Below are 12,173 nucleotides of genomic sequence, written 5' to 3'. Positions count from 1 at the left end.
AATGTGTGTGTTTAGGCTGGTGAGGGGTATTGTAAAGTAAAGGGGACTGTTTGTGAATTACAGATGTGTAGTGTAAACTCAATGTGTGTGTTTAGGCTGTTAAGGGGTATTGTGAAGTTAAGGGGCCTGTTTGTGAATTACAGATGTATATTGTAAGATCAACTGGAACTGTAGGGGTCCACCAGCTGGAAACACTGTTAAGGAGTAATGTTCCACTTTGGTACTACCTGATAAATTGCTGTGTAAACATATTAGGTGAGACATAGTATACAGCAGGTTCACTCAGATACTGAAAACCAGACCATTTAGTGCTTTATATGTTAATAAGATAATTTTAAAGTCTGTTTCAAATTTAACTGGGAGCACGTGCAGAGGTAAAAGGACAAGACTAATGTGATCAAGCTTTCTAGCCCATTTATGGACTCTGGCTGTAGCATTCTGTATGAATCGGAGTTTATTTAATAACTTTTCAGAGCATCCAATTAGAAGACCATTACATCTGCTCATGTAACTGCCAAAATGTATATGTAGATTAGCCATCTGAAGAAGCACAACTGATGTTTTTCTTAATAATCTTGTCATTAAAATATTTCATAAATGTATTACTGACATATTTCTGCAGAATAAGGAGTTTGATTTCAGTTTGCTTCTTGTTAATTTGTAGCATTAAATAAGAATCTTGGATTGTTTTCTTTTCTTTCTATTAGAGATGATAAATATAGTGATTTTTGCCTCAGTGAGGGAATGCCCATGTTCAGTGAGGCTATTTTTCCAATCAAGCTTTAAATACTTCTAATTTAGTATTTCCCCATTTACACTCCAAGCTTTGCACAGCTTGTTTAAACTGCATATACGGTCATTAAATCAAGGTGCCAGTCTCTTTTTGCTAATTCTTTTTATTGAAAATGATGCAGAATTAATTCTCAGTGTGCTTCAGGATCTACAGATAAATTAGCGTTTGTTAATTCTGGTAAATTGTCAATAAATGCACCTATGATAGAAAACAGTCTAATTAGTTTACTGTGATAATTGGGAGGCTGATGAATAGCGTGGTTCAAACACATATAAGGAAGTTGTCAGATATGGTCTCACTTTGAAGGATGACTGCTATAATTATGAAAAGATTATATCCAATGTATCATTACAATAATGAGATAGGATTATGACAAGTTAATTATGAGACATTATGAGAAGATTAAGTCTAAAGTATGATTACAGTTATGAGATAATATTAGGACCATAAAGTATGATTACAAGCTGAAGCTGAGTCTTTCCTATACCCAGAGCCCTTTCTGTACACCTGCAGATTTAAGATCATTTTTGAACCATTTGTACTTTTTCACTTTAACACTAGTTACCTGAAATTGTACACATAGCACAATGATCATTCAGGATTCAATTTGCAGTAGACACTTGGGACAAGACATCCATTCACATCCATGCTTATTTGTCCATCATTTAGGTTCCATATGAGCTCATCTAATACAGAAGAAAATGTAAATAAATAAATAAAACACCTTTGATTTTTGGGGTGTATAACGTGTCTATTGATGCTGGAGATTCATTTTAACTTTTAAATTTTCCAGCAGTGAATGGAAACATCCGGTGATTTGCTATGCAAACATTGATGCTTGTCCATGCTAGCAGCAAAGCTAGTCTATGCTAGCAGCACCCAAACAACTCCACATAAACTTCAGCTAAAATAAACCTCTTCATTTCCATGATGTCCAAATGTATTGGCAAAATCATCAAATCATTCTTATGGTTGTACGAGTTTCGCCAAACAGCACCAAACAGTGCCAAACAGCACCAAACTGATGCACTATGCTATCTGCTAACAACAGTACACAGTACGCAGGTCTTTAAACATTAAAGGGATGACTAAATAAGGCGACCGAGGGGTCTACGTTTTCGTCTAAGCCTCCTCTATTTGATGAATCAGCTGCCAATCACACGGATGGCCATAGAAACACTTGGAAACACCTGGAAGTAAATGCTAGTCACCCGCCCCTTCCCCCTTCACACATAGGTGTGAATTGCTGTCACTCCAAGACAATGGCACGGCAATGGTCAATAGAAATCAATATAAAATAGAAAAGGGGGGACTAACGCTCTATTCAGCAACAGTTTTATGTCAGTAGCATGCATTTTCAGTTAACCAAAGGCTTGCGTAGTTTGGGTTTGTTACAAAGGAACCGAAACGAAAGAAAAACTTTGTTTTTACGCAAAGAAGTAAGCATGCAATTAAAGAACCTTACTAACACTCTGTAGACCATTTAAACATGTCACGCAGTTGTTTTGATGGTAATTGAATTTACTATGACAAAATCTGAACTTATCTTATACCGGAAGGATGTTTTAAAAGGCAACTTAAAAGGACAGGCACATTTTTGTGGAAATTTTACTCGAAAAATGCGGTGTCTTCAGTGTGCAATTTCTGGCGAGCGGATGCATGTAGACATCTGAAAATCGGTAAGCAGGTATTAGTCCTAAGAAATGTTATGTTAATAAATGTACTGTCCTTTAAGAATATTCGATGTTATCAAGTAATTTATTTGAGCATGCCAGTTTGGGCCTGCCCACTGGCCCGCTAGGGGGCGTTGGTGCATAAGGGGGTTAAAAGGCCAATTAAAAGGCCTGGCACAACAGTGCACACGGTGTATTCAGCGTGGGATTTCTGGCGAACGGATGTATGTAGACGGCTGAAAGTTGGTAAGCAGGTACTTGTATTAGTCCTAAGAAATGTTATGTTGATAAATGCACTTAAATCAAGTGATTTAAGTATGCCAGTTTGGGCCCACCGGTGGGCCCACTGGCAGGCCCACTAGGGGCATTACTGCATTACACAGTTAATTCAAGCACCAGTGGTCTTTAGATCACATACTAAACATGAGTCTTGTCATTCCTAAATTTTTCCCACATTCCAGTAATTTCATTAAGTAAACTTTAAATAGAAAATAAAGATGCAGACTCTGGAATTAATTGAAGAGAATAGCCAGTCTCATCTTTATTCTGAGCTCAATATTACAAACGAGGCATAGTCTGGAATATGTCTAACAATCACACACAACACACATTTTTATGCAGTTTTCAGAAGTGGTTATGTAATCGCCCCACCTTCTTTACAGAATAGCGTTTCAAATCTCCACCACTATGTTCAAACGTACATTATTCAATATATGCAAATTGAGATCCATCATTATGCAAATTAATGCTTCCTGTGTCAATGGGGGTTTCCTCCAGGGTCTCTGGTTTCCTCTCACAGTACATAAATATGGAAGTTAGGTTGATTGTATATTCTAAATTGTCCTCTTTGAATGTATTTGTTCAGTGGTGGTTGGTACTGTGTGTGTGTATGTATGTCCAGTGATGGTTGGTGCTCTCTGTGTGTGTGTGTGTGTGTGTGTGTGTGTGTGTGTATGTCCAGTGATGGTTGGTGCTCTGTGTGTGTGTGTATGTCCAGTGATGGTTGGTGCTCTGTGTGTGTGTGTATGTCCAGTGATGGTTGGTGCTCTGTGTGTGTGTGTATGTCCAGTGATGGTTGGTGCTCTCTCTGTGTGTGTGTGTGTGTGTGTGTGTGTGTGTGTGTGTGTGTGTATGTCCAGTGATGGTTGGTGCTCTGTGTGTGTGTGTGTGTGTGTGTATGTCCAGTGATGGTTGGTGCTCTGTGTGTGTGTGTGTGTGTGTGTGTGTGTGTGTATGTCCAGTGATGGTTGGTGCTGTGTGTGTGTGTGTGTGTGTGTATGTCCAGTGATGGTTGGTGCTCTGTGTGTGTGTGTGTGTGTGTGTGTGTGTGTGTGTGTGTGTGTGTGTGTGTGTGTGTGTGTGTGTGTGTGTGTGTCCAGTGATGGTTGGTGCTCTGTGTGTGTGTGTGTATGTCCAGTGATGGTTGGTGCTCTGTGTGTGTGTGTATGTCCAGTGATGGTTGGTGCTCTGTGTGTGTGTGTGTGTGTGTGTGTGTATGTCCAGTGATGGTTGGTGCTCTGCGTGTGTATGTATGTATGTCCAGTGATGGTTGGTGCTCTGTGTGTGTGTGTGTGTGTGTATGTCCAGTGATGGTTGGTGCTCTGTGTGTGTGTGTGTATGTCCAGTGATGGTTGGTGCTCTGCGTGTGTATGTATGTCCAGTGATGGTTGGTGCTCTGCGTGTGTATGTATGTCCAGTGATGGTTGGTGCTCTGCGTGTGTATGTATGTCCAGTGATGGTTGGTGCTCTGCGTGTGTATGTATGTCCAGTGATGGTTGGTGCTCTGTGTGTGTATGTATGTCCAGTGATGGTTGGTGCTCTGTGTGTGTATGTATGTCCAGTGATGGGTGGTGCTCTGTGTGTGTGTGTGTGTATGTCCAGTGATGGGTGGTGCTCTGTGTGTGTATGTATGTCCAGTGATGGGTGGTGCTCTGTGTGTGTATGTATGTCCAGTGATGGGTGGTGCTCTGTGTGTGTATGTATGTCCAGTGATGGGTGGTGCTCTGTCCTGTCTTAACCTCCTCCCCTTCCCCTGCACCCAGTGCAGTAACCCAGGGGTCTGTGGTTCTGATACAGTAGCTGTGTGTAAACTGGCTGCTGCTTCTTTTTCAGCTTTCCTTTTTCAGGGAACATAGATGAGGGAACAACACTGTGTGTGTTGAAGTCACCACACTAGAGTGGAACAAGAAACTGAGCATGTACTTAAATGTACTGTAGGTTATGAGATCAAAGAATTTATGAGACAGGTGAGATGGGACAGGTGAGATGGGACAGGTGAGATAAGACAGGTGACTGGAGTACTTCATTGTGAAAAAATTAAATGTATCAGACAAATAAACTCTAGTAACAGCCTAGCAGCACATGTAGCGTAAAGTGAAAACAAAAAACACTGCAAACAACACACCAGTGGTAAAAATTTTGAATTTATTTCACCAAGTACAAGTCTATTTATTAGTCTAAACACCATGTAGTAGTAAAGTTTAGCCTGAAATGAGGTGAGGAATGGCTGAAGTACAGAAGAATTATTATTAGATAAAGCATAAAGAAACACTAACCAGGTAGAGAATTATCAATGTAAAGAACCAGACTAACCAAGATTGCAAAAGATAAGGCAATGAACAACACGAACCAAACATACCAAATGACCCAAGCATAACATTGAACACAGCAGAGCAGCAGTAACAGAGAGACAGTACACAGCACACAGCAGAGCAGCAGAAACAGAGAGTCAGTACACAGCACACAGCAGAGCAGCAGTAACGGAGAGACAGTACACAGCACACAGCAGACCAGCAGTAACAGAAAGACAACACACAACAGAGCAGCAGGAACAGTGAGACAGGACACAGCACACAACAGAGCAGCAGTAACAGAGAGACAGGACACAGCAGAGCAGCAGTAACAGAGAGACAACACACAGCAGAGCAGCAGTAACAGAGAGACAGTACACAGAATATGTGGTGGAGTTTCTGACCTACTGAAGGCTATAATCATCTGTTCCTCATGTCTGTCATTGCAAAAATCTTTAACCCTTTTCGTTGCTTCCCATAATCAATGTTAGTGGTTCAAACGGTTTCCACAGTAAGTGCTCCAACCCAACTGTTGCTCTTCCAGGCACTTGGCTAGACAACAATAAATTAAGCACTTCAGCCAACAGATTCTTTTCCACATCCTCCTTACTCTCTCCCTTAAGATAAGATGAGGAAATGCAGCCTCAGCTTCATCTAAATTAAAACAGTCAGCTGATACAATTTAAGATTTATTGACTCTAGCCACTGCCAACACTCCACACCTGCAGAGTTTCTATATATTTTCTCAAGTCAAAAATGTGTTCGTGCTCCCTGCGTCTCACTTAACAAATCGCTATCCATATGATTATTTTCTAATTTGCTTCGCTGAATTCCATCAATTATTATGTTGACTTAACCATAACTTATTTTAGTAAAATGAAAATTTACACTATTCCAAAATTCTATTAATCGCCACTCACATTGTTTATATTCTTATCCTGTAATACTTTAATCCCACCTTCTCCTACTGCTACTATTTTAATGTGTCTGTAATATGTACACTCTCTACTGCTGTAACTGTCACCGGTTTTATATACTGTACCTCCATCCGTTACTTTATTGTATTTATTACTAAAACCTCATTAATATATTTTGCGTGTATGCATTTTATAATTAGATGATATTAATCACGTTTAAACAGATCTGTCTGCGTATCCATTCACTTCCTGCACTTTTAAGACGCCCAAGACCTACCACAAAACTCTGTGGACAAGGTCTTAATACCACCTATGCAGAATGTTTCAAACACGACTTCTGCTTACCTATAACGGTGCACGTGTGTGGATTCAGACCCTGCTCACAGAACAACGCAGCTCTGGGCCATCTATCAGCTGGTGCTGATAACCCTACTGCTGACGGTGTGGGTGCGTTTGAAGAGAATAGCCGGTCCCATCTTTATTCTGAGCTCAATGTTACAAACGAGGCATAGTCCAGAATATGTCTAACAGTCACACACAACACATATTTTTATACAGTTTTCAGAAGTGATTATGTAATCACCCCACCTTCTTTACATACATCTCCACCACTATGTTCAAACATACATTATTCAATATATGCAAATTGAGATTCATCATTATGCAAGTTAAACTTGACACCATTGTATCCCATTGGAAGATTTTTTTTAAACAAAGATGATCTCAACTCACACCACCAAACATCTGCAAAATGATGTGGTAGGTCAGTATCACTCTGCCCTTGTGGTAAGATAATGAACCTTGCTTAGCCACAGAACTCTCAAAGAGGCTTTCAAGTCTTTTAAAAACAGATCTTTTTCAACACTAATGAAGTTATTTCTCACAGGAACAGTTCAGAGTAATCTGCCTTAGACTTGTACAGAAGCCTGTATCAGAACCTCAGTTCTGCACTTAGAGTCCCAAAAGGTCTCTGACCTTAAGATACCCCAGAAACATTATTCATGTTTTCAGACAGTCTTGCACCTCTCTGCACCTGCTACAGAGAGCTTTAAAGCCTATTATAATTATATCACAGATCACCTCATGAAAATACAGAATAACGATTGGCCTTTACCCCAACACATTTTATTACCTTATTTTTGTATAACCAGAGCTCTGTAGTTTACATACTGAAGCTGAGAGTCTCCTGTGATGTTTATCACTAATGATTAATGATAAATGTAACTGTGAGAAGTGTAGATAATTCACTAATGATTAATCTGTACTTCTCATAGATACATTTATCAGTAATGATTAATCTAAACATGCTGCACTCAACACAAGCAACAAATGACTGAAGTCATGGTGAAATACAAATACTTGATAGCTAGTAGACACTTAGCTTTGGTTAGTTGTCTGCATCAGCAAGTTTTGAATGGTCGAGTAGTCTCCTGTGACTTGTAGACATTGTTGATATCAGAATTGTATGCAGTTACAGAAAATGAATAAACAATAGGACAATAGTAAAGATTGGAATGCCTAAACTGTTATTCATGTGAAGGAATTTCAAAAACAGGAAATGGCATCACACAGGTGATGCCACCATCATAATAGCTCTTCCGTCAAGTGGCACCATTCTATTTGAAGAGAAATACATGGACTTCGTTCATGACCTGTGTCTCATATTTTGTGCATGCGCACACACACACACACACACACACACACACACACAATTAGTAATATCTTTTCATTATCATAAACTCATTTTGTGTTGTCTGTAGATCCTCTGATTGAACTGCATTTTGTACTCTATGTATTTCTTTGCAGACTATCTGGCTGTAATCTCACTGAAGGGTCTTGCAAATCTCTCACAACAGTTCTACAAACAGAAAATACATTGAGAGAGCTGGAGATGAATAATAATGACCTGCAGAATTCAGGAGTGGAGCAGCTCTGTGCTGGACTGAAGAGTTCACACTGTAAACTGGAGATTCTCAGGTGAGTTTCTGTTAATTTATTCTTAAATGGAACCATTATGGTGCACAATTTATCAAATGTGATTCTCCTCTTCTTTAAAGAAATTACAAAACTGCCTTGTAGTGCAACATTAACAGAGTTAAAATAAGGTACTGCGGAACAAAGTTATATAGATCCAGACAAAACATTTCTGGTGAAACTAGCTGCATTTCATTAAATGAACACACTGTGGCCACAAAGAGTTACATTTTACTGCATGATCAGGTTTACACAACTAGTAGTAAAAAATAAAGAAATAATAATAATAATAATAATAATAATAATAATAAGGAGAAGAAGAAGAGAAGAAGAATTATTATTATTATTATCATATTTATTATTGTTATATTGTTATGTTGTTATTGTTATGCTGTTAGGCAGGCAGTATGGTGGCTTGGTGTTCAGTTCATTTACCCATCAGCATTAGGGTCTTGGGTTTGAGTCCCTCCCTCAGTGAAGTTTCTCTCAGCACTAGGGTCTTGGGTTCCAGTCCTTATCTGTGCAGGTTTCCTTCAGGATCTCTGGTTTCCTCTCACAGTCCATAAACACAGAAGTTAGGTTGATTGGATATTCTAAATTGTCCTCTTTGAGTTTATGTTTGTATAGTGATGGGTGGTGCTCTGTGTGTGTATATCCTCTGATGGTTGGTGTTCTTTGTGCATGTATGTTCAGTGATGGTTGGTGCATATATTGAATAATGTATGTTTGAATATAGCGATGGAGATGTTGTGTGTGATTGTTAGATATTCTCTGGACTATGCCACATTTGTATGTAATGTAATAAATACTGGACCAGCTATTCTTTTCCATTAATTTTTGAGTCTCCATATTTATTTTCTATTTAAAGTGTACTTCATAAATTTATTAGAATGTGGGAAAAATCTAGGAACCACACTAGCTAGCTAATCAATGTTACCAAAACTAAGTCCAGGTGACTAGCAACCGCTATTGGATCTCCACAGGAAATTCTAGTCAGACTGATTCATCTGACACTGTTCATCTCAAAATGTTTCACTCGATTTATAAATGTGTAACTTTCTACATATTTTTGTATATGGTCTGCAGTCCTCTCAGAAATCAGTTTATTAGCTCCAGCTTTATCTAGCTAGCTACATATGAACATTACAGGGAAGTAACCGTTCACTAACTCTGCTCTCACTAGCAAGAATGTTTTGTAGAAAGTGCCCAAGTTAACTAGATATATATTTTTTCTGTCAGATTTTGTGTCAATTTCTTATCCACTTATTATTCAGTGTTCTTATGTCTCTCTTCAAAATTAATCTTGAAGCATCTTTTCCTCAATGACAGTGTTTAAACATAATATTTATTTACGATTTATTCAAACGGATTTCATTTTTGTACATCCTCACTGCAAATTTGGTATTAAATTACATTGGAAGTTGTATTAAAAAGTCTTACATCTGATTTGGGGGTGCCTGCAGACACAGTATCATATAATGCTCTGTGTGTGTGGGGGGGCGGGGTGTATTTGTGTTCACATCCAATATTTTGTGTCAGGTAGATCGAAAGGTTGATTAATTCTCTGAGAATTTGATTTGCCTATTAAAAGAATTGGCATCCAGTTCCCCATAGGGGAACATTAGTATAACTATCTGTGATTCTAGTTATTTGTTAGCTTTAGTTTAGCTAAATAAATGTTTAGATAAAAGTCTTATGAGTAAATGGTGTATTTTCAGCCATTAGTCACTTCATTTAAACCTTCTGGAAGATTATGTGGATAATAACATAGTAATCAGGGATTAGCCACCGTGGCTAATGTTGATTCCTTCATATGTATTTGAATCCGTTTGATACAGAATAAGGAGGATGTTGTTAATAGTACTGCTAGCTAATGGGATACCTACAGCCTAATAGTACATAGTCCAGTGTGCATATATATATATATATATATATATATATATATATATATATATATATATATATATATATATATATATATATATATATATATATATATAGATATAGATATATATATATATATATATAGATATATATATAGATATATATATATATATATAGATATATATAGATATATATATAGATATATATATATATATATATATATATATATATATATATATATATATAGATATATATATATATATATATATATATATATATTAGTTTCACATTCAGTGAGAAAGTGCAGAACACTTCATCCTTCCTAACACACTGACCTGTTTGTCAGTGTTCCATAGATACTTAAAGTTGGGGTGGACCATCAATACTTATAGTTGGGGTGGACCATCTCAAATTTTGTAAAGTATATTTGATGTATTTGGTTGAATGTTTCACATTCATTGAGAAAGTGTAGCTCTGTCTCTAGAGTGTCTTTGTTACACTGATGTCTTATATTGGCTGGTCTGGACCGCCAGGCTGTGTTAACTGAGTCTGGACTTTCTCAACGTGGTTCTGTGTTTAATATCAGTCACTTTGAGCAGATTGTCTGCTACAATGTTCTGTTTCATAGCCAGTTAATACTGCATTTTACTTTGTACTTGGGTTTGTGTGTTCCAGTGGGTGATGTAGTTTTGTTTTTGAAGTGATATAATTTGTATTTCAGTGATTTTTCTAATTTCAGAGGAATTATGATTTTTGACAGTTCTGATTTCTACCAGATAGTGATTTCATCTGAATCTCCCTCTCTTTTAATGTCAGGGAGTGTAACAGCAATGAGGAGGATTTCCTTGTAGTTTAAAGGGCAGTGAGTCACCGAATCAGATTTATATCAGATTTACATCAGGTTTCATGGAGATTTATAATGTCTTTATCTTTGTGTTATTTGTGAATTCAGTGTTTATACTTTTGTACCCAAACATGGATGATTTTATGCCTTGAATGTTCCATAGAGAGACAGATAATGGTTTCATTATTTAAATGAAGTATGAAAGGAAAAACACAAATACAAACAGATTCAAAGTGAGATAAACCTGTAAAAGTGAAGGAATATGTTGAAATTATATGTACAAATATGTACAATTCATGTATATAAACATACATATTAAAATGGTGTAATGACTAACCTATAAACAGTGATATTTATTTATTTGTCTTTTTATTTATTAATTCATTTATCTATTTATCTATTTCTTCATTAATGAATTGTGACTTTGACATATGAGGTTGAGTATCTGTGTGATCTCTCCATCTCTGTAGTGTTTGTGGAGGGTGGAGTTTGTACTACAGAGGTGTAGGTCTGCTGTTTGGGCTGCATGTTGGGGGTGGGTGGTGATGGCAGGTGTACTTTACTGTGGATGGCTTGCTGGGCAGCTGGCAGAGATGCTCACAGTGTCCTTGTTCAGGTGGACGTGGTCATGAAGGCTGTGAATGCTGAGGTTGGAGTGGTGTGTCAGGTGCACATTAGCCAACAGTGCACATCCACAGGAGATCTCTGCATTCATCTTGTGGATTGTAGCTGGATGGAAGTCTCTACTGGGCAGGATGGTAGAGATGGTGATTTTGAAGGAGGGGAAGGTCTCTGTGGAGGTCTGTGCTACTCTTCTTACTCTGCTACTCTCTTGCTTTCTAAATAATGGGGTGGCTTGGATTACCTGAGATGGCATGTGTAAGAAGCTGGAGGGCATTGCTGGTTCGGGAACACCAAACTTTTGCAACTTTAGATCCTGGGAAAAGCTGTTCCTCGTTTAAGAATTTTCCATTAAAATCAATTAAAATGACTATGCCTGCATCTGGAGGAATATTAGGTTTTTTATCTGACTTAGTGTGGATGGACCGGACGGGGCTCAGTGTGGCAGTCTGTGGTTCAGAGTTGATTTAGTGTTGCTGTGCAGAATCAGAGGTCTGCTGGTTGGCTTTTAGACTTTGTAGCTCCTCCTTCAGGGTGATCATGCTACTGTCCCTGAGCTGTAGTTCATCTCTTTTAGTTTCTGTAGCTCCTCCTTCAGGGTGATCATGGTACTGTCCCTGAGCTGTAGCTCATCTCTTTTAGTCTCTGTAGCTCCTCCTTCAGGGTGATCATGGAACTGTCCCTGAACTGTAGTTCTTCTCTTTTAGTCTCTGTATCTCCTCCTTCAGGGTGATCATGGTATTGTCCCTGAGCTGTACTTTCTCTCTGACTGCACTGAGCTCCCTCCTGAGAGCCTCTCTGTCCTTCTGGAGCTCCAACACTTCTCCTCTCAGATGTTTGAATTCTATTGTCTCAACTTCCTGGAGAGAAAGACTTTCTCTTTGCTGGAATACCGTG

General features: G+C 38.2%; 1 protein-coding gene across 1 annotated transcript in view; it reads left to right on the top strand.

Annotated features, from left to right (window-relative positions):
- The window catches only part of LOC118241366 (NACHT, LRR and PYD domains-containing protein 3-like), a 53,030-nt gene that overhangs the window by 18,360 nt on the left and 22,497 nt on the right, over positions 1-12,173 (top strand). Inside the window, exon 6 of the mRNA XM_081711504.1 lies at positions 7,760-7,930. Coding sequence (XP_081567630.1) covers positions 7,760-7,930 — 171 coding nt within the window. The remainder of the gene's footprint in view (positions 1-7,759; positions 7,931-12,173) is intronic.

The sequence above is a fragment of the Electrophorus electricus genome, chromosome 1 (assembly GCF_041902795.1).
Source record: "Electrophorus electricus isolate QZ-2024a chromosome 1, ASM4190279v1, whole genome shotgun sequence".
Classification (NCBI taxonomy): domain Eukaryota; kingdom Metazoa; phylum Chordata; class Actinopteri; order Gymnotiformes; family Gymnotidae; genus Electrophorus; species Electrophorus electricus.
Note: the sequence above shows the minus strand (reverse complement) of the source record. Positions and strands in the feature narration are given on the sequence as shown.